General features: G+C 39.6%; 3 protein-coding genes across 5 annotated transcripts in view; 1 reads left to right on the top strand and 2 right to left on the bottom strand.

Annotated features, from left to right (window-relative positions):
• LOC311306995 (NLR family CARD domain-containing protein 3-like) overlaps nt 1-24041 on the bottom strand; it is a 225118-nt gene that overhangs the window by 38516 nt on the left and 162561 nt on the right. For 2 of the 3 annotated variants that reach the window (XR_014630246.1, XR_014630247.1), the window contains 2 exons: nt 15764-15902; nt 12198-12787 (listed from right to left, as the gene is read on the bottom strand). The exons of the other annotated variant lie outside the window; for it this stretch is intronic. The gene's annotated coding sequence lies outside the window, so the exon portion shown is untranslated. Of the gene's footprint in view, nt 1-12197; nt 12788-15763; nt 15903-24041 lie in introns of those variants that run through there. 3 annotated transcript variants of the gene reach the window in all.
• Nucleotides 7549-9663, top strand: LOC311306999 (uncharacterized protein). The gene is made up of 2 exons (XM_084435683.1): nt 7549-8342; nt 8541-9663. Exons 1-2 carry the CDS (start codon nt 8276-8278, stop codon nt 9335-9337), a joined length of 864 nt encoding a protein of 287 aa, XP_084291809.1. The 5' UTR covers nt 7549-8275; the 3' UTR covers nt 9338-9663.
• On the bottom strand, nt 18971-22797 carry LOC311306997 (piggyBac transposable element-derived protein 4-like). The gene is made up of 3 exons (XM_084435681.1): nt 22435-22797; nt 21150-22096; nt 18971-21022 (listed from the first exon to the last, which is right to left on the bottom strand). Exons 1-3 carry the CDS (start codon nt 22526-22528, stop codon nt 20474-20476), a joined length of 1590 nt encoding a protein of 529 aa, XP_084291807.1. The 5' UTR covers nt 22529-22797; the 3' UTR covers nt 18971-20473.

Here is a 24041-nt window from a genome sequence, read left to right as displayed (position 1 = left end):
TAGTTGATTCGTTTTAGATCAGCACACTCCTGGTGAAGTCGAGCTTGTTCTTCTGACAGGGAACACACTGGGTCAACTTGATCTATTACACTTGCATGGACCAGAAAATCTATGGATAATCTGAACTATCACCTTAAATAAAATAAAGAGCCATGCTTACAGGAAGTTTGACGTTTACTAGGTCACAAAGACTTCAGTCTGTATTATACATAAGTATGAGATTTATCTTACCCAACACCACAACTGAAATCATATCAAATATGTCTAATGTTGCCTGTATCCTATTTTAGATGTATATACATTAGCATGCTGACGTTTTTGTTTTGGTTAGTAACCCTGATGTGCAGTCAACAAAACAAAAACATCTAATAATGGAATGTTGTTTGTCTAGATGTTAACATTGTGACATAGCTGGGTTTAGACCACCACACCTCACAACAATTTAGAAGTGAGATTGTGACCCAACAACACATTCATTCACATTTAGTGTTTGACATAAATATGACGTTAGCTTGAGACGTTGGCACTGTGTTGTATTTTACAACACAACTTAAAACCAAGAAAATATCTAGGTGTATGTAGCAGATGTTGATGTTGGAAAGATGTTGAATATATGTTACTTTACAACACAACTTAAAAACCCCAAAAATATCAGTGTCTAATGATGTCAGAATTTCATGTTGTGTGGATGTTAACATTGTTGTTTAGGTGACGTTGGGTTTTGGTCACCATACCTCATGACGAAATTTCAGTGTTTGACGTGAATATGACGTTGGCTTGACGTTTGATTTTGGTAAGTTAATGTCACAAGTAAATTGTAAAATGTCACATCTAATAATGTTAGAATTTGATGCTGTGTGGATGTTACCATAATGACATCAAGAAGGCGTTGCGGTTTGGTCAACATACCTCACGACTAAATGTCAGTATTTGATGTCAATATGATGTTAAGGAGACCTTGGGTTTTGGTCATCATATACCTCATGACTAACTGTCAGTTTTTGACGTCAGTAGGACGTTATCTTGAGGATTTTGGATATCTGTTGGATTTTGATTAGTTAATATCACAACCTAAAACCAACAAAACTTCAACGTCTAATGATGTTCGAATTTGACCTTGTGTGGACGTTACCATTACAACGTTAAGGAGACGTTGGGTTTTGGTTACCATGCTAGAGGTCTTCACGGGTGCACTTTGATTCGAAAACTCGAGTTTGGGTCTAAAACTTAAACGAGTGCCTTGGACACAGGTCGGGTTCGGTATTAGTGGCCTCGGGTCTCTGGCATCTAAATGTGCTTTTTCAATATGGACCTGAGAAGACCCGAATCCTTTTAAACTGTCAGGCATTTAACAAAACTTTATTAGCTATTTAAAACAATTCTATTACAGCGTTATTAAGTTCTGAATCCGCACTTCTACATGCAATGGACTCTACGTAAGGTTGCTTGCGCATTTAGACGTTGCTCCACTTTTTTGCCTACCGTTCCAACGATCATCATAAGGTCAGGTATAAGATACAATTAAGTTATAGGATGTACTGAAGTTACAGTGATGAATAATTGACATTTCAGCACTTTGCACGTACTTGTGCGTTCATGTCAAGTGCAATTTTGAGAAATGTGTATAGAAAAGGAACAAATGTTTGTAACCTTGAACACAGAAATCCATTGTAACTATGAGATCCATCAGGCAAAGGCACTCGCTTCATTACACTGCGTGTTCATGTAGGGATTCAAATAAATATATGAATAATGGAGCAGCGGCCAAATAAGTCAGCAAGACACTGGGATTCTTCTTGACAGACTTTGCTGTGTACACGTCAGTGCCATTTATGTTTGGGTCCAGTCAGGTTAGGAAAGAAATGCTGTCGGGTTGGGTCGGACTCGGATCTGACTCGGGTTGTGTTTTTCTTCAAATAATAATAATAATAATAATAATAATTCGTTACATTTTTATAGTGCTTTTTCTGAGACCTCAAAGCGCTTTACATAGAAGGGGGGAATCTCCTCAACCACCACCAATGTGCAGCATCCACTTGGATGATGCGACGGCAGCCATATTGCGCCAGAACGCCCACCACACACCAGCTTACTGGTGGAGAGGAGACAGTGATGAAGCCAATCAGTATATGGGGATGATTAGGAGGCCATGATGGACAGGGGCCAAGGGGCAAATTTGGCCAGGATGCTGGCCAAATAATAAATAAAATTATTTATGCACGTCAGGTTCGGGTAAGAAGTGATTTGGGTCGGGTACAGATTTTAGGATCCAAGAAGACCTCTACACCAAACCTCACAACTAAATTCCAGTGTTTTTTACGTCAATCTGACGTTGTCTTGGAACAATTGGCTTGACGTTGAATTTTGGTTAGAAAATCCCCCAACCTAAAATCAACAAAATATCAACGTCTATTGATGTTAGAATTTGACGTTGTGCGGACGTCAACATTATGACGTCAATGTGACGTTGGGGTTTGGTCACCATACCTCATGACTAAATGTCAGTGTTTGACGCAAATATGACGTTGTCAGGAGACGTTGGCTTGACGTTGTATTTTGGTTAGTTCATACCACAAACTAAAACCAACAAAATATCAACGTCTAATGATGTTAAAATTTGATGTTGTGTGGACGTTGCCATTACGACGTTAAGATGACGTTGGGGTTTGGTCACCATACCTCACGACTCAATGTCAGTGTTTGATGGAAATATGACGTTGTCAGGAGACGTTGGCTTGACGTTGTATTTTGGTTAGTTCATACCACAAACTAAAACCAACAAAATATCAACGTCTAATGATGTTAGAATTTAATGTTGTGTGGACGTTGCCATTACGACGTTAAGATGACGTTGGGGTTTGGTCACCATACCTCACGACTAAATGTCAGTGTTTGACGGAAATATGACGTTGTCAGGAGACGTTGGCTTGACGTTGAATTTTGGTTAGTTAATACCACAACCTAAAACCAACAAAATATTAACGTCTAATGATGTTAAAATTTGACGTTGTGTGGACATTAACATTATGATGTCAAGATGACGTTGGGGTTTGGTCACCATACCTCATGACTGAATGTCAGTGTTTGACGGAAATATGACGTTGTCAGGAGACGTTGGCTTGACGTAGTATTTTGGTTAGTTAATACCACAACCTAAAACCAACAAAATATCAACGTCTAATGATGTTAGAATGTGATGTTGTCTGGACGTTGCCATTACGACGTTAAGATGACGTTGGGGTTTGGTCACCATACCTCACGACTAAATGTCAGTGTTTGACGGAAATATGACGTTGTCAGGAGACGTTGGCTTGACGTTGAATTTTGGTTAGTTAATACCACAACCTAAAACCAACAAAATATCAACGTCTAATGATGTTAGAATGTGATGTTGTGTGGACGTTGCCATTACGACGTTAAGATGACGTTGGGGTTTGGTCACCATACCTCACGACTCAATGTCAGTGTTTGACGGAAATATGACGTTGTCAGGAGACGTTGGCTTGACGTAGTATTTTGGTTAGTTAATACCACAACCTAAAACCAACAAAATATCAACGTCTAATGATGTTAGAATGTGATGTTGTGTGGACGTTGCCATTACGACGTTAAGATGACGTTGGGGTTTGGTCACCATACCTCAGACTGAATGTCAGTGTTTGACGGAAATATGACGTTGTCAGGAGACGTTGGCTTGACGTAGTATTTTGGTTAGTTAATACCACAACCTAAAACCAACAAAATATCAACGTCTAATGATGTTAGAATTTGATGTTGTCTGGACGTTGCCATTACGACGTTAAGATGACGTTGGGGTTTGGTCACCATACCTCAGACTGAATGTCAGTGTTTGACGGAAATATGACATTGTCAGGAGACGTTGGCTTGACGTTGTATTTTGGTTAGTTAATACCACAACCTAAAACCAACAAAATATCAACGTCTAATGATGTTAGAATTTGATGTTGTCTGGATGTTGCCATTACGACGTTAAGATGACGTTGGGGTTTGGTCACCATACCTCAGACTGAATGTCAGTGTTTGACGGAAATATGACATTGTCAGGAGACGTTGGCTTGACGTTGTATTTTGGTTAGTTAATACCACAACCTAAAACCAACAAAATATCAACGTCTAATGATGTTAGAATTTGATGTTGTCTGGACGTTGCCATTACGGCGTTAAGATGACGTTGGGGTTTGGTCACCATACCTAAGACTGAATGTCAGTGTTTGACGGAAATATGACGTTGTCAGGAGACGTTGGCTTGACGTTGTATTTTGGTTAGTTAATACTACAACCTAAAACCAACAAAATATCAACGTCTAATGGTGTTAGAATTTGATGTTGTGTGGACGTTGCCATTACGACGTTAAGATGATGTTGGGGTTTGGTCACCATACCTCAGACTAAATGTCAGTGTTTGACGCAAATCTGACGTTGTCAGGAGACGTTGGCTTGACGTTGTATTTTGGTTAGTTAATACCACAACCTAAAACCAACAAAATATCAACGTCTAATGATGTTAGAATTTGATGTTGTCTGGACGTTGCCATTACGACGTTAAGATGACGTTGGGGTTTGGTCACCATACCTCAGACTAAATGTCAGTGTTTGACGCAAATCTGACGTTGTCAGGAGACGTTGGCTTGACGTTGTATTTTGGTTAGTTAATACTACAACCTAAAACCAACAAAATATCAACGTCTAATGGTGTTAGAATTTGATGTTGTGTGGACGTTGCCATTACGACGTTAAGATGACGTTGGGGTTTGGTCACCATACCTCACGACTAAATGTCAGTGTTTGACGCAAATGTGACGTTGTCAGGAGACGTTGGCTTGACGTTGTATTTTGGTTAGTAAATACCACAACCTAAAACCAACACAACTTCTACGTCTAATGATGTTAGAATTTGACGTTGTGTGGACGTTACCATTGTGACGTCATAGAGATGTTGGATTTTGGTAACTTTACAACACAACCTAAAAACAACAAAATATCAACTTCAGCTGACGTCGGTATTGGACGTCAGCTTAACGTTGACATTAGACGTTGAGGTGATGTTGGATTCTATTCATCCGACGTCGCAACCAAAATTCAACCGAATATCAACGTCATATGATGTTGTGTGCCAGCTGGGGAGGCTCCAGGGCCTGAGAGTTATATCCAGGGCTTGACATTAACACCCGCCAACCCGCCAAATGCGGGTGGATTTTGCTCGTGGCGGGTAACACAATCACTCCAACTAGCCACTTTGGCGGGTTGAATAATTGTAGTCTTTTCAAAAGGCATCTGAAATAAGTGTGACACCACGACACTAAAACTCCCATAGGGCTGTCAACGAATATTCTAAATTCGAATATATATTCAAATAGTTTTAAAAAAGAGAATTTCGAAGGTGAAAATGAATATTCGAATGTGAAAAAAAAAAAAAAAACGCCCGCGGTAGCAGAGGCGCGGCTGTCTGCTTTGCGAGTGGGCGCGCTGCCTGAGGGATCAGGGACAGGTAACAGGAAGAAGCGTTAACGTTTAAACAGAAACATTACTAAAGTGTAGGCTACTGTACTGACTGAATAGATATCGCATGAATAAGGTAGGTTAGATACAGCAGTTTCATGCACTGCAGGCTTCCACTGGTTTGATTATTTACCGTTTCACGTCAAGGAAAAGTTCCATGTTTACCACAGCACAGCTCGCTCGGAGCGTTCAATGTCGGTTCTATATACTGTAAAACTTCAATTAATGTTAATAATATTTGTTTAAGTCACTGAATGAAGCCTGCTATATAAGAGTCGCGACCTTAAATTGCTTGCACAAAACTCTTGATCAGCACTCAACATTTGCTTATTGTTGTTGTACATTTAAACTGTTATGCACAGAGCGCGTGACGCCTCATTCGCGCCGCAAGACCTCCAGACGCGCGTAAACGCTCGCGCCAGACGCTCTATTCGCGTTTGGTGCTGAGCGTGAGGGCGAGAGAGAGAAAGAGTGCCTGCGAGTGAGCGAGCCAGAGTGAGTGAGGTCTGCGGTCTTGGCCATTAGTTGATTTACTTGTTTTCGTGTAGTAATACGTTGTCAAATATGTTTAAACTTAAATAAACTACCTATACAAGTAGTTATGTCTCTTTGTATTAATTTGTCCTGTTATTGACGTAATGCGCGTCATTGACAAAATGCGCAACCAGATGTTCGAATAGTTCGAATATAAGCTATGTGTTTTTTTTTAGAGGGAATATTCGAAGGTCATTTTTGAGCAATTTTGACAGCCCTAATGAGTATTGTCGCTAATGACCGACAACAAAGAATCGAAGAGACAGCTAGCTGCCCTAGCTGCTGGAGTTATGTAGTATGCCGGTGGAGTGGCGACATATAATACATAATACATGGTTTTATTTTAAAAAAGGAGCTTTACACACAACCTTATCAGAGCTAATGATAATGACCTGTATTGTTATATATTTATGTAGTCTTGATTTGGGTGTGTACAGTGGTTTTACATTTAAAAGGGTTGTAAATCTAGTTCAAGTAAATTTTAGCACGCCATAGTCAACTTTTATCAGGTAATTTCACAACAACAAAAATGTGGCTAGTAAAAATGCTGTGTGGCTAGTAACTTTGGAAAACCACTAGCCACATTGGCTAGTGAGCAAAAAAGTTAATGTCAAGCCCTGGTTATATCTATATAAAGCCCTGATAAAACAAGGTCATGTTCATTTTATTATAACATCATTTTATTATGTTGGTTTATGAAATACAATTTGAAAAGTAGTCAGATTTAAATGATAATTAAAATATATGATGATATTTCCATAAGAGTGTTATAAACACTCACTTCCAGCCAATGGTCACACACGGGTTAATGATGTCGTCGTGAAGCGACACAAGTGCATTCTGAAGCTCACACGAGAAGTGATGCGGAAGCACAGATGAGCGGCATTCCTGTGAGTTTCACAATTCGCTTATATCACGCTTCAGAACGTGCTGACGTTTAAGTCAAACATGAACGTCCCATTTTAGCAACCCTTATTCCCACATTGTGGAATTATTCACACTGTGAATTTAACGCTTTTCTTTAATAACCTATAAAAGATCTTTTGCAAGGACACAATGACGAAAATGTGACTTAAGTAAGTCTAACATAAAATGATATTGCATTTTAATGTCTATCTTTGCCAAAGACGTGAACTTTTCAGACATAAAGATATTTTAATAATATTGTTCGTTCATTGGCCACTTAAAAGTACAATCTGTATTATAGTTTTTCCAGGGATTAAAAACTAATAATAATAATAATAATAATAATACCCCGGTTCACTCCGAGCAGAATCAGTCCTATTTTAACGTTTCTGTTCCTGCGTTTATTCTGTATTATTAACGTTCAGAAACCGGTTTGATTAGAACAAATACAGATTAATAACGTTATTTTGTTTTACTTATTTTTTGTAGCCTAGTTTATAATAATAATAATAATAATAATAATAATAATTAGGCTATAATACAACTAATAATAATAATATCTCTCTTTTCTTTTCTTTGTTTAATGCCCTTCCAGCTTCTATGGATATATATTCAAGGCGAGAAACAGGTTTTTTATTTAAATAAAACTAAATAAGATGCCAAACAAATTAATTTAAAGTGAAAAAGCCTACATTTCTCATTCGGCACGAATCCAAATGTTTCATTATTTGTGAATCAAGCTGAACTATTAGGCCTATTATGTAGGCTAAGCTTTGTACTTGGCATTATTGACGTAAAATATCATCTTTCCCATATAACAGCACAGTGAGGCGGTGGTCACGCTAAACGTCACAGATTATATTACAGACTATTCAAATTGAGTTTATATGTCCCCATCCCCTCACACCTTCTACAAGCCATCTCTCCCACACTTCTACCAGCACTCACACACATCATCAACTCATCCCTCCATACTGGCACCTTCTCTACAGCATTCAAGCAGGCTCGGGTTACTCCACTGCTTAAAAAACCAACGCTAAACACATCTTTTGTAGAGAATTACAGACCCATCTCTCTCCTACCATTCATTGCAAAAACACTTGAAAGAGCTGTCTTCAACCAAGTAACATCCTTCTTGTCTCTAAACAACCAGCTGGATGTCAACCAATCTGGCTTCAAGAAAGGGCATTCAACTGAGACTGCATTACTGTCGGTCACAGAAGCCCTACGGATTGCAAAAGCTGCTTCCAAATCTTCACTCCTCATTCTCCTTGATCTGTCTGCTGCCTTCGACACCGTGAACCATCAGATCCTTATGTCCAGCCTCTCATCACTGGGCATCACAGGAACTTCACTCGACTGGTTTGAATCCTATCTCACAGGTAGGTCCTTCAAAGTCGCATGGAGAGGCGAGGTATCCAGAGCACATCAACTGACCACAGGGGTTCCCCAGGGTTCAGTTCTTGGTCCCCTCCTCTTCTCCATCTACACTACATCACTGGGACACATCATACAGGCACACGGTTTTTCCTACCACTGCTATGCTGATGACACACAACTCTTCCTCTCATTTCAACCAGATGATCCCACAGTAGCTGCACGGGTCTCGAGCTGTCTGGCAGACATCTCCACATGGATGAAGGAACATCACCTGCAGCTCAACCTGGCAAAGACTGAGCTGCTCGTCCTCCCTGCCAATCCATCTCTACAGCACGACTTCACCATCCAGCTTGATTCATCATCAATCACCCCATCAAGGTCGGTCAGAAATCTGGGAGTAACGTTTGATGACCAGCTGACCTTCACAGATCACATTTCAAAGACAACTCGATCATGCAGGTTTGCGCTGCACAACATCAGGAAGATCAGGCCTTTCCTAACTGAGCACGCAACACAACTCCTCGTCCAGGCCCTGGTCATTTCTAGGCTTGACTACTGCAATGCTCTTCTGGCCGGACTTCCAGCATGTGCTACCAAACCTCTTCAGATGATCCAGAATGCTGCAGCTCGTCTTGTCTTCAACGAGCCCAAGAGGGCCCACGTCACTCCTCTGTTAATCTCTCTGCACTGGCTACCTCTCGCTGCTCGCATCAAGTTCAAGGCATTGATGCTTGCTTACAGATCTATCACAGGCTCAGCTCCCTCCTACTTTCACTCACTCCTACGAGCCTACATCCCTACCAGACGCCTACGATCAATCAACGAGCGACGTCTCGTGGTTCCATCACAGAAAGCCACAAAATCACTTTCCAGATCATTCTCATTCACAGTACCATGCTGGTGGAACACTCTCCCCACCCTCATCCGGAATGCAGAATCCCTGACAACATTCAAAAAACAGCTGAAAACCCATCTCTTCCATGAGCACCTAAACTAAAAAAAAAAAAAAAAAAAAAAAAAAAAACTTTCCCTTAAAACCCCACTTATCATGCTTATGCTACTCTGAATAATGCCTGAACTTCGTATTCTGAACACTTCTTGCGTTGTTGTTGTTTTTTGCCTCTTCATGATGACTCGCTTAATTTAGTCCTGATTTGTAAGTCGCTTTGGATAAAAGCGTCTGCTAAATGACTAAATGTAAATGTAAATGTTCGGCTGACTGTATTTTATTGTAATAATGAACAGGCTGTGATAACAAGTTAGAAATTCAAGATTTGTGTGTGTGTGTGTGTGTGTGTGTGAGGCGGCGGCGCGACCACTGGATTTTTTCCTTCCAGCCTGGCTCACACTACAGGAGTTTAAAAATCCTAACCAATTTTGAAATCTGATTGCAGCACACACTTAAGGAGAATCTTTGCAGATTTTCTTCCCTCAAATCACATGCTCACACTACAAGATTTAAAAATCGCGGTGCACCACAAACTACAAAATGTTATTAAGATTATCGTGCCAGAGGAAGCGCCTCACGTGATCTCACGCAGCAGATCTGAAGTGGAAAAGCATGGACACATATGGGATATGCTTGCCATGAGACACACACACACACGCACGCACATAGCCTATACACGCACAGAGACTTTGAACCCAGAGACTGGCCGCCCATAGCGACGGGTGTGCCTTCATATATCAAGTCATATTGGTGAAACGGTAGCCGTGACAAAGGAAAGTGAAATCTTTCAAAAATCATCCTTTTAAGGACAAGTCTCATGAATGGCGTCAGCGCCAATACAATCAATGCCGATGATCATGGAGTGACGCATCAGCTTCAGCGTTGCCCATGCGCCGCTTTGCTGCTCAGCTGAGTCTTGTAAAGTGGAGCTCAAAGTTTAAATTAAATATTAAAATAATGAACAGCTTGTTTCATTACATCTATCTGTGAATGCATCCGCATTTTTACATTTCCGTTGAATGAACAGTTTAATGACTGAGTGACAGCCTGTCTAAAATGCGCAGAGACTTTCAATGCCAATACTGGTGAAATATCAGCAAAGCCTCTCGTAAAGTGAGATTCAAGGAATTAACTGTTATATAACAATGGCCTAACAACCTCATTGTCAGGTTTATATTATGTGGACCCGACCCGACATTGTATCTTCATTTTAATCCACTTCGTTTTAACGTGCTTTTTAGTTTTGGTTTCATTACTGAACATGTAGCCTACTTGTCTTTGTGCCTGCTGACCACAGCGTAACACTTATTTATTTAGCAATAAATAAATGGAGATAAAAACGCATATCGAGTTGAGTCACTCAAAATTACCTCAAGGGATATTTCTTCAGCACGACAGCTCTACTTGTTTCTTGTTTCCTGGCTATTTTGACAGCACTGACGTAATCAAAGTCTTGCTCATCCCGATTTAAAATCTTAAATATCAAAAATGTTTGATATGATCGGGGCGAGCCCGATTTGTGTGAGAGCAGATCGGGAGGTGCAAGATTCGATCTGTGAATGCCTCAAATTACCAGATAATCTGCGCCGAACATCGGAACCGATCGAGGTCCTCGATAAGATTTTTTCTCAGATTCTCGGGAGGGGTAAATCGGGCATAAATCGGCCTAAAACTCATGTAGTGTGAGCCAGGCATTACTCCGTAATTTATGGTCATACAGATAAAAGCAAGACATAATTCATAAATTTACAAAAGATATTCAGATTTTGTAAAATAACAGAAACAAACGGAATGTCTCTGTTTCCTTTATAGATCTTTGGAGCGCGCCACAATGAACTAAAAAAAAATAAACGTTTTCTTTCATTTTTTAATCTGTAATATTTAAGTTAAATATATTTCAGCCTTTTTTAGAAGAATCTAAGTCTAAGATTCTTGAATCTAAGTCTAAGAATCTAAGTCTAAGATTCTGGGCCGGATCTGGGCCACAGCAACTTTGGTGTCTGGGCCAGATATGGGCCAGTTCTGCTTCATTTGTTTTGTTTACGGCTGACATGCGGCATTGCTATGGCTTAATTGTGGCCCATATCCGGCAAACAGGAGCGGACCGCCCAAGTGCCATCATTCCACGCGGTGTGTGGGCCAGATGAAAGTGTCAAGTGTGGGCCGGATCTGGGCCACAGCAACTTTGGTGTCTGGGCCAGATATGGGCCAGTTCTGCTTCATTTGTTTTGTTTACGGCTGACATGCGGCATTGCTATGGCTTAATTGTGGCCCATATCCGGCAAACAGGAGTGGACCGCCCAAGTGCCATCATTCCACGCGGTATGTGGGCCAGATGAAAGTGTCAAGTGTGGGCCGGATCTGGGCCACAGCAACTTTGGTGTCTGGGCCAGATATGGGCCAGTTCTGCTTCATTTGTTTTGTTTACGGCTGACATGCGGCAGTGCTATGGCTTAATTGTGGCCCACATCTGGCAAACAGGAGCGGACCGCCCAAGTGCCATCATTCCACGCGGTATGTGGGCCAGATGAAAGTGTCAAGTGTGGGCCAGATCTGGGCCACAGCAACTTTGGTGTCTGGGCCAGATATGGGCCAGTTCTGCTTCATTTGTTTTGTTTATGGCTGACATGCGGCATTGCTATGGCTTAATTGTGGCCCAAATCTGGCAAACAGGAGCGGACCGCCCATGTGCCATCATTCCACGCGGTATGTGGGCCAGATGAAAATGATGGCACTTGGGCGGTCCGCTCCTGTTTGCCAGATTTGGGCCACAATTAAGCCATAGCAATGCCACATGTCAGCCATAAACAAAACAAATGAAGCAGAACTGGCACAAATCTGAGCCACAGTTCATTTTAATTCGGGCCCAGATTCAACACCTTGTATGTATACCTGAAATGATGGCACTTGGGTGGTCCACTCCTGTTTACCAGATCTGGGCCACAAGCAGGCCATTTGTTCAGCCACATATTAGCCAAGAATTAACTAAATAAGCCTTAAATGTGTGTTTTTGTGTGTGCATGCTGTGCCATTTAAACTTTGGGAAACTCAGTGACTGAATATCACTGACACTAAGTGAACTCTGCATCAACAATATCCAACATACAGAAAAGAGAAATGTAAAAATGTCCCCTCTATGTTAAGATAAGTTACAACAGATGATTCAAACACATTTCTGAAAACATTTGCATCATTTATTAATATTGCCAAAGAACAACCCACTGCAAGTTTACATTTTCAAAACTGGAAAGCAATCTAAACAAAAAAACAAACCAAAAAAAAACCCAACAATAAACAAACACAAAATATATGCATAGAAAGCATAGTAAAAACTAAATAAAAACAAAACATGTTTCCAGTAGCCTTGGTCATCCAAAAAAAAAAAACAGACAACACAGAAGTTAACACACTACAAAACCTTGGCAAATGGAACCATCCAAAATTATAGAATTTGACCTCCTTGACTGGGCCCATCTGCATCATGGCAATCTTGCAAGCCTTTATTGGATACACAAATGAAAAAAAAAACTGTTGAATCAGTAACAGAACGCTGATAATACAATAGTGTTGAAGTACAAAACAAACACACACACAACTACTTAGAAGCCAAATTAAATAAAAAAGCCCTAAACAAAATATAATAAAAAAATAAAATAAAAAAATACAAAACAAAAAAAGCAGGCACTGTAGTGAGAGATGCGTTCAGGAATTACCTGCGTCTATACACCGTCTATTTACTAATAGTGAAGCTGCAAGTTTTAAAAACTTTAAAAAAAACAGCTGTGTCTGCGCTTTAATCAAAGCAGCACATTAATACTGAATGGTGAATAAATGGACTGGAACTACCAGTGCATTAAACGGTTTGGTAACACTGTAAGGTCTTATTTGTTAACATTAGTTAATGTATTAACTAGTAACTAACATTAACTACATTATTTATTAAGCTTTCTTAAAGTTACAGTCAATCATTGTTTGATCATGTTAGTTCACAGTGCATTAACTTATGTTAACAAATACAACTTTTGATTTTAGTAATGCATTAGTAAGCATCACAATTAGCATTAATTACGATTAATAGATACTAGGGGTGAAACGGTACACAGAAGTCATGGTTCGGTTCATGCCTCGGTTCGGACATCACGGTTTGGTACGAGTTCTGTACAATGGAGGGAAAAGCAAAACAAAAATGTAGAAGGCAATTTTTTTTTCTTGTGCATGTCTGTAGGCTGTACCACCAAAGGAAAATAAATGTCTTAAAGGAGAACTCCGGTCAATTTTAACATTGAGCTCTGTCAGTACAGAGAACAACGACAAAAATCGGTGTTGCCTACACCGTGTTTGTCACGGAACACTAAACGAGAGACGAGGATTCAAGTGCAGAGGAGATTTAATAAACAAACACAGACGAAGTACAAAACTCAGAACTCAGGTATCCAACAGACAGGAACATCAAGGACAGGTAACTCAGACAACGAACCAGCACAAGACTACAAACACAAGGAGGCTAAATAGGGGAACAACAAAGGAGGGTAACGAGACAGACAGGTGGGACAAATTAACCAATAATCAGATAACAAGATGGGAGGGGCTAGACAATAGACAGGAGAGCACATGGCACAAAACAACAAACACCCATGTGCAGCACAAGACAGAACAGACACGTGACAGTGTTATCCTCTTTTTAAAACTTGCACCCTGTTGACTTAAATGGGGCAAGTTTTAAACCTGCTTTTAGCCTCTACTATGAGTGATTCCTTCAGAGTGAACACGGTGAATCTGACAGCAGTAGATGTGAAAGATATGAATAAAAGTGATGTTAATTCAGCCAGCGCACATTTATTTACTTCCTGTTTTCGGTCGAAGTCCACGGTAGTCGATTGTCGAGTTCTCCACTGTTGCTTAGTTACCTATGATCACGCGCGTGAACTGGACAATCGACTACTGTGGACTTCGACCGAAAACAGGAAGTAAATACAGGTATGTGCGCTGGCTGAATTAACATCACTTTTATTCATATCTTTCACATCTATTGCAGTCAGATTCACCCGCGTTCACTCTGAATAAAATCACTCACATGGCTGGTGCACTTGTAATGACACATCAAGGATGTTAAGAGGCTAAAAGCAGGTTTAAAACTTGCCCCATTTAAGTCAACAGGGTGCAAATTTTAAAGAGGATAACACGGTGTAGGCAACACCGATTTTTGTCGTTGTTCTCTGTACTGACAGCACTCCAAATTTACAAAAAAATTAGCTCAATGTTAAAATTCACCGGAGTTCTCCTTTAAGCCTTGTATTTTTTAAAAAAGTTTTATTAATAAAGTAAAGGCATAGAACCAGTTTATTTGTAGTGCATTGACAATAGTTTTATATAATTAGTTTATTAATTAAATTAATAAAAATACAAAAAGACCTTGAGATGTGTTTTGTAATTGTACCTGAATGAATTTAAAATAAATTTGCTACATTTCAGATCAATATATTTGTTTTCCTTAAAATTTTAATTAACATTAACTTTATTCTCATGTTAATTATACATCATTATTTCTGTATAAAATAATACTACCATTAAAAACACATTTGATTTTCTTTTTTAATCAATGTAGAATGTGTAACTTAAAAATAAACAGATTAGTGCTCTGTTTATTTTTAGGACAAGAAATGAAAACCAATGCAATATGATGAATGTCCAAAAGATGGCACCCACAGACTGGTTTTAAATGGGGTTGGATAAATATTTTTTGCTTTTAAACAGTGTGTGTGTGTGTGTGAGAGAGAGAGAGAGAGAGAGAGAGAGAGAGAGAGAGAGAGAGAGAGAGAGAGAGAGAGATTTTGGTTGGGTGACAGTTGTAGGTTACAGTTTGACAAGAGTTTACAGTTTGACAAAAGCACAATGTTGTGTTTCATTGCAAGTGTACACAAATATAAGTAAACACTTTGCAGTTTGAATGATGTCCTGTATGAACAAAATGATGGAGTATGTTTTTATGTTTCCACTGTTCGATCGCGCCCGCGCCTCGATGTCTCTCTCACACACGCACGCACACAACATATTCCAGCATTGCAATCTTGACATCGCAGCCTGTTCATTATAGACACAGAGCTTCAGAGCTAAGGCGGAGCTACAGATTAGGTGTCCCTAAAGAACCTGCGTATTTAACAGTAGTCCCGCTTTACATTAATTAATTTGCACGCAAGTTTTATTTATTTTTATACTGTGTATTCTCCGTGTATATTCATGCACCGAACCGTGACGCCGTACCGTTTCGGTTCAATACGAATACATGTACCGTTCCACCCCTAATAAATACTGAAGAAGAATTGTTCATGCCACATGTTAACTAAAGTAGTTAACTAATGTTAACTTGTAAAGTGTTACAAATGGCTAGGCTACACCTTGCAGCCAATCAGAATAAAGTATTCAGACAGACCATGGTATTATACACATAGCAAAAACGCAATGTAACTGACTTACTGGTGTCTTGGACCCTCCTCCGTTTCTCTTTCTCTTCTCCCTCCGTCTCGGTCACTTGCAAGATGAAGCCATTTTTTAATAAATGATTCGATCTCTTGATCGGTGGCCGCAGCTGTCAGTCTGTTGTTTCTGACAGTTCCTAAAAAAATATAACATTGTAAATGCAAGGATGGACTACACAACTTTTAAAATCTTAGGACAAGCATTAGCGCATAGTTAATGCATAGTTAGCCAGCGCCAATGTAAAGAACATTTTGGCCATGGCCAAGGACACTCTTTGCTTCCAGATGCCCAAAAGGAACAAGTTTGATGCCTGCTAGGAAGATCGGACTGCGTCAAAAAATGGAAATCACATTATGAAATAAATGTTTATCTCCAAAACACATTGGCCACAATTATTGGCACCTCTAGATTTTGTTTACGAGTAAAATATCTCAGAAGTATATTCCCATTAATATTTATCTTTTTTAGCACACCAGGGTGACTAGGAACATGAAATTGTCCAGCTATGACTTCTTGTTTCACAGGAGTTTAAATATGAGGAAACACAAAGGCCAAATCCCCTGAATCATCCATCACAATGAGTAAAACCAAAGAATATAGTTCTGATGTGCAGCAAAAGATTGTTGAACATCACAAAATAGAAAGTGCCTCTAAGAAAATAGCTAAAGAATTGAAAATCCCCATTTTGACCATCAGGGCAATAATTAAGAAGTTATAATCAACTAATGATGTTACGAATCTGCCTGGAAGAGGACGTGTGTCTATATTGTCTTAATGGACGGTGAGGAGGAGAGTTTGAGTGGCCAAAGACTCTCCAAGGATCACAGATGGAGAATTGCAGAGATTACTGGAGTCTTGGGGGTCAGAAAGCCTAAAAAATTGTTAAAAAAAACAACCCCTACATCTCCACATGTTGTTTGGGAGGGTTTCAAGAAAATTTTTATTAAATTAAAATTAAATTAATTAGCTCCGCTAAAATTAAACTCCAGCATATTCAGTTGTCAGACACGACTGGAACTTCAAAAGGGACCAGATTCTATGGTCAGATGAAACAAAAAAAAAGTGGCTTTTTGGCAGCAAACACACTAGATGTGTTTTAAACTGTAGGCTATTTTATTCCAACCAGCAGTTTTCTGTAGCAAATCACATTGACACGTTATTAAGGTGAAAACATCCTGACTCAAAACAGACAAAAAAACACATAAAGCAGGCCAACTAAGGTTAATTTTATAATTACTAGGGTATAATAATAATAATAATAATAATAATAAGCTTTATTTTATAAAGCGCCTTTAAAAGTGGCTTCTCAAAGCGCTGAACATAAAGTCACAATCCACCAAAGAGCGGAAATTAATAATAACATAAACAACAAAAATTAATAATAAAAGCTACAATACACCAACCGCAAAGGCATCAACAATCAAATGCATGCTTAAAAAAATACGTTTTGAGAAGAACTTTAAAAATACCCAAAGTCTGTGCTTCCCTGAGTTCACGGGGTAAAGAATTCCAAAGGTTTGGAGCATAAACAGAAAAGGCCCTGTCACCCATAGATTTTAGGTGCGTTTGTGGAACAGTTAATAAGTGACACTGTGAAGAGCGTAGTCTACGTGTTGGAGTGTAACTGTTTAGTAAACCAGACAAGTATTGCGGTGCTAAGCCATGTAAAGCCTTATATGTTAACATCATGACCTTAAAGTCAACGCGGAACTTAACCGGTAACCAGTGTAAAGACTTCAAGACTGGAGTAATATGTTCGAATTTTCCGGTTCCCGTCAGAATCCGGGCTGCTGAATTCTGGACATATTGCAATTTGTTAATTGTAGATTTGGAAACTCCAGCTAGAACTGCATTACAATAATCCAGTCTCGTGACCACAAATGAATTAATCAGTTTCTCGGCAACAGATAGATTTAGGATGGGACGCAGTCTGGCTATATTTCTAAGGTGGAAAAAAGATGCCTTCACAGTGTTCTGTACAAAATAATCAAAAGTGAGGCTGGTGTCAAAAATTACACCAAGGTTCCTCATCTTACTCTGGGTCTCTAAGACAGAGCCATCGACAGACAGGGATAGTGGAGCTGCTTTGCGAATTTGATGACGGGAACCTATAAGCATGACCTCAGTTTTCCCACTGTTCAGGCAAAGAAAGTTATTATTCATCCATGCCTTAATCTCAGAAATACAGCCAGAAAGATAAAGAGCATCAATGTCTTCGCCAGGTTTAGAATGGATGTATATTTGAGTGTCGTCTGCATATAAGTGGTAATTAAGACCGAGAGATTGCAACAGATGTCCAAGCGGAGACAGATAAATATTAAAAAGTAGTGGGCCCAGAACTGATCCCTGAGGAACACCTGTGAACACCGGACGAGTGTCAGACCTAAAGCCGCCCATCGAGACAAAATGGGTACGGTCGGTAAAATAGGATTTAAACCAGTCCAAAACTGTACCAGATACACCAAAGTCAGTTTTTAAACGGGAAAGTAAAAGACCGTGATCCACAGTATCGAAGGCAGCTTTAAGGTCAAGAAGAATGAGAAGTGATGTAGAACCAGAATCCGAGGCCATTAACAAGTCATTGGTAACTTTGACCAACGCTGTTTCAGTGCTGTGAAATTTACGAAAACCTGACTGAAGGGGTTCAAAGAGGTTATTGGTTGTAAGATGATTACAAAGTTGAGAGGCAACAACACGCTCAAGTATTTTTGCCAAACAGGGAAGATTAGAAATGGGACGAAAGTTGTTAAAATCATCCCTAGGAACATTTTCTTTCTTTGGTACTGGCGTAACAGCAGCAGTCTTTAACACTGCTGGAACGATCCCCGTTTCCAATGATTCATTTATAATTCTAAGGATAATTTGGCACCACACAGGGAAGCAAGATTTTAATAAATCCGTAGGAATTGGGTCCAGCAAGCAAGTAGTTGATTTCATGCTGGATACCTCCCTTGAAAGAACCTCAGAATCCAGTAATGTAAAGTCAGTGAAAGGAACACCAGTGAACCCAGGTGCACAAAAGGGTGGAGTGGCACAGTCAAAGTTAGCATGAATGTCTTTGCGGACATTGTCAATTTTTGAATTAAAAAAACTTAAAAAAGAGTCACAGAGCTGTTGGGAAGCAGGCGTGGCAGACTGATTAACTTGAAGCAGTCTGTTTATGGTTTGGAACAAGTGTCTGGGGTTTTTTTTTATTTTCAATAGTCTGAGAGAAAAAAGAGGATCTTTCAATCTCCAAAAGAACTCGATATTCCTGCAGAAGATCTTTCCACTCTTGATAGTAGACACTCTGCCCAGTAAGACGCCATTTGCGTTCCTTTTTCCGATAAGCAGCCTTTTTAGAACGTAGATTGTCATTGTACCAAGGGGCAGATCGGACATATGTGACTTTTCGTGACAATAGAGGAGCATAAGTGTCAAGATTAGTAGCAAGAGTGGAATTTAGATGCAAAACTCTCTCCTCCAGTGATGAGGGATGAAGGTCACTTAAGATGGAAACCACCGAATTGGAGAAAGCTGCCTGGTCGATAGACTTCCACTTCCGATAGGTTACTGTTCGGGTGGTAAGCTCATTTGTATGATACAGTTCAAGGTTAAAAAAGACAGCTGAGTGGTCAGACAAACCAATGTCAATAGATGAAAACTGTGATACAAACGAGCCATTAGCTATCACAAGATCTAGAGTAATAAAAATAATAAAAATGTGAAATACATAGAGGAATAGCCTAATACCTGACCCAACTTTTAAATAGTCTACCTGAACCCAAAACATCTATTATTGTTACTTTGTAATCATCTCATAAAAGCTTTTATTGTAAGAAAAATACGTTTTCTTTTATTTATTTGTGCATTATTCCTAGGGTTAATGAAACATTGCTGTCACAAAGTAATACAACTAGTGCAGTATTATGTCCAATGTATATAAACATGAATGTCAAATTACACTATATTATTTTTATTTTTTTTCATTGTTGTGCCAAAATAAGACACGAGTTAAATACTTTAACCGTGCAGAACTGACTAAAGGTTGGGAGAGTGATAGGGAGCAACATGAGCAAATCTAAATGTAACGTTAATGGCGCACCGAGCAATCGATACTTGTTCATTTCGCATTCGTGACAACCATAATATATCTAGCTTAGAGTTGAACTGCCAAAATAATGTAACTTCGAATAGAAATTATTCCTTTGACTCCATATAACACAACATGCAGACTCCAACTTGATATAACGAAGCAATCGCTAACAAAAAGAAACATTTATCGATTATGTCTTACCTTGACTTTTTGCAGTACCGGTATCCGTCCTCCTGACAATCCTCTGACGTTTTGGTTTTGAGCGCCTTTTTCGCGCTTTCCGGCAACGTTTAAATTTAACACTAGAAGTCCCAGAGAGCAGCCATTTGGCTTTTCTACCTATAAAACCCGCAGGACAGCCGATGGGCTGGAAGGCTTTGGGCTAATATCCTTAATCAGCTGTGAACGGTTGCTTTTGTTATGTAAACGATGTGGGGCCATGCTGAGCCACTTCAAGGAAACTTGTGTTTCACTTTGCCATCTTAGGGAGAAATCAACACACATGTTTTTTTTTTTCCTTTGTTGCTGAGATTTATTGATAAAAACAGTACAAAATAAAATAAAAAAGAAACCAACCATTTGTACACATATTTACAAATAATATTAAAAAGTGAGTGAATACATTCCAGCAATCACTCACAATCCTGGCACTGCCATGGTATCTCCCGCCTGCATTTACCACATGTGTATCTGTAGCAGTGAACACATCGCACAGTGGCATGATTGTTCTTGCATTGGTGTTTGACCTGACACATGGCTCTTTTTCCAGGGCTAGGTGTGGAGGGTTGTGTCCGAAGCAATTGTTCTTTTCTTGCCTTCTTCGCACACATATGAGAGTTAGCCAACTCTCTTGCAAGCTCCACCAGGAAGTCCACCCGTCTTTCCTGCCTTCCGGTGCATGCTTGATACAGCACATGTGCATTCAGTGCTGCCATGTCAATCATGCTATAGAACACGGCAACTGGCCAGCGCCGTGTCCCTGTGCGGACAATGTACTCCCGCACCATCTGGTCCATCACATCCACGCCGCACTTTGTGGTGTTGTAAAGGGTGACAGTGTTTGGCTTCCTTTTGGTGGTATTATCAGTCTGAACCACGCTGTGCACGCTGCTAAGAATGTAGACGGTCTTCTTCCGTTTGGCTGCATACGCCGTCAGCGTAGCAGCAGTGGTTGAAAACACCTAATAAATAAGATAAATTGTTATTTTCATAGCACTTTTACACACAATGACACAATGACACACTTGGCGGTGTTGATTCTAAAAATTAGAAACACAAACATAAAACCACAAAAGACCTGCAACATACCTGAGTGGTGAATTCATTGCGATCTGTGTGTCTAGCGGATTGAGGGATTTCCCGGCGAATCTTGTTGACTGTGCCGAGGATGGTGGTTTTCCGGCTAAGAAGTTTATGCGCAAGTGACAGCGATGTGAAGAAATTGTCCGTGGTAACATTTCTGCCCTTGTCTAAGAATGGTTCCATCAGCCTCATCACTACATTTTCAGACAGTCTCTCTCCACTGGGACGACTAGGGTCCTTGCCAAGATATGGGAGGACATTACAAATGTACTTGGATTTTAGGTCGCAAGCCACCCAAAACTTGATCCCAAACTTGTCAGGTTTAGTTGCAATATACTGCAGGAAACAGCAGCGAGTCTTTGACGGGAAAAGCTGTTCATCAACGGTGATATGTAGACCAGGGTTGTAGGACGTGATGCAATTGGTGACAAATGATCCCCACACACTGGAAATTGCAGCAAACTTATCAGTCTTTGCTCGATCACTCCGGGTGGATCTGTCATCAAAGCGTAGGTGTCGCATGATGTCTTGGAAGCGGTTTTGCGGCATTGTTCCAATGATATGTGGGTTTCCCAGGTTTGCTGACCAGCAGTCACGTAGTGATGGAACCTTGGTAAGCCCCCGCAAGATGACAATTGCAATAAATGCCATTAGTTCAGGGAGGGCCATGAACCAATGAACATGCTCCGTTTCCTGTGCATGTTGAATAGTCCATTCTTGAATGCTATGAAGCATGTCAAGAGTGATGAAACACAGGAAGCTCTGAAGGCGACTCAAGATACTTTTCCTGGCCTTAGCCGTTGGCTCTCCATCTGCAGCGTACGCTTTTATTGGGGTGAAAGGGAGACGCGTCCCCACCTGTTCTTCACGCCACACTGTGCCATCTTTCGCTGTCTCTGTCAGGTCAGTCCCCAAACAGGCTCTCTTTTTTGGTTGAGGAGCAGTCTCCTCATCTGCAGTGTGAACAAATTCAAATTGTGAGCAATGGAAAAGTCAAATGATATCACAAATGCATGCATAGATACTAATAATAATTCCAGCATCTCCTTCTCTGTATCGGAATAATGTCTGAAATATCTTCCTAAATAAAAAGATACAACTAAAGCAAAGAAACAACTAATAATGTTTTGCACTTCAGATGGCAGTGAATGTCTGCTAAGTAGTACAAACAAAAAAGTGGACAATACAAAAAAGGGAGAGTAAATATTTATGTCACTCCACTCTGCTTTTTTGGTGTTTTCCACTTACTGGTTTGAAATGAAATAGGAAATAATATGAAATGAAACTTAACCTGAAGACAGATCAGACAGCTCTGAGTCCGAATCCGGCTGAAGTTCTATGTCTTCTACATCTGAGTCACAAGGGTTTACTTCACTCAGGATCATTTTCCAAGGCCTGCCGAGTGGTGAGTCTTGTCTGCATTTTCTTTTCTTGGAGAGGAGGTTCGTACACCACAGAATTCTTGAGGGCACTGAAGTAGTAGGCTATGTGCAGTGAGATTTTACCCACCTCAGCACACAAGGAATTACCTCTCATTTGAGAGCAAGCTGCATGCAATTAGATGTGCTAATTCATACCTGTTTACACCTGGGCAAGACCCTACATGCCAATGTGAGACTTGGTCAATCAAGTTCTCTGCTTTTAGCAGCCCTCCCTCCCCCACACATACAAACAAGCCACCAGCAACCATTCACACACACACACCCCCAACCCCCCTGCAGATTGCTCAGGTAACGACCACATTTACACATGAATTGATGCTAATGATAGCCAAAAGACTAACCAGTTAGCATCCACTTGGCTAAAGGAGGGTTACAAAACTCTGGGACTTCTAGTGTTAAAGGGCCGTGAACTGGAAAATCGTCAGTTAGATTTTTTTTTCTTCACAGACAACTACAAATGCAGTAAATATTATATTTAAACATAATAGATCTTATCTCTAATCAGCAAAAAAGTGGGAACATTTTGTCATGAATGCAGGGCTTTTGAAAAAGTATTCAAGAAAACATATCAAAATAATATTTTCTCATAGCAGGTTCTGCTGATTTGTCATCTTCATTTAATTGTATTTCATCAATTATAGTGTCAATTAGTATTATAATTTTTTAATCTTTAATAAAGATTGTTTATAGCCTAAAGATGACAGTTGTATAAATGTAAATTATATTTAGCCAGAAATGTAAGAAAAATGTAAGGTTTATTTAGAATAAAATATTATATATATATATATATATATATATATATATATATATATAATATTTTACATATCTAAACATTTTAAGGGAGTTTAAAATATTACCCTTTGTGGGGTCACTTTGACACACCTAGGAACAGTGAATCGCAACCTTTTTGACTTCAATGTCCCCTTATATTCTCCACAACAAATCCTGTACATTTGTTATAAAAATAGCCAAATAATGAGAAATATCTTGATTTTTGGTGGATTTAGTTTTGTCATAATTTTAAGTCATCTTGAGGCCCCAGTGGAAGTTTGTCCAGGTCTGCTCTAGAAGTTAGATGACACTGCTAGCAAGATAAGCAAGGTTACACCGAGTAGGCTACAACATGTTCCTGGCTCAACATCTTTGTTGATCCTGGAACAGCATTCGACCAATTAGATTTGAAGTTTGCAGTTGTGTCAAGTTTAGGCTTACAACTAGAGGTCGACCGATAGTGGATTTTACCGATAACGATAGCTAGGTTGGGCCATACTTGCCGATAACCGATTAATCAACCGATAGTTTTTAAAATTGATACTGGATAAAAACAAACATAACACTCCAAGTAAAACAGTGCTGAACTTTATTATAAAAATAATAAAACTGTATTGAACCATGAAAACATGCTAAATGAAATAAATATATAAATATGAATAAATATTGAAGTCAATAAAATACA

Source organism: Rutilus rutilus (assembly GCF_951802725.1).
Source record: "Rutilus rutilus genome assembly, chromosome: 17".
Taxonomy (NCBI): domain Eukaryota; kingdom Metazoa; phylum Chordata; class Actinopteri; order Cypriniformes; family Leuciscidae; genus Rutilus; species Rutilus rutilus.
Note: the sequence above shows the minus strand (reverse complement) of the source record. Positions and strands in the feature narration are given on the sequence as shown.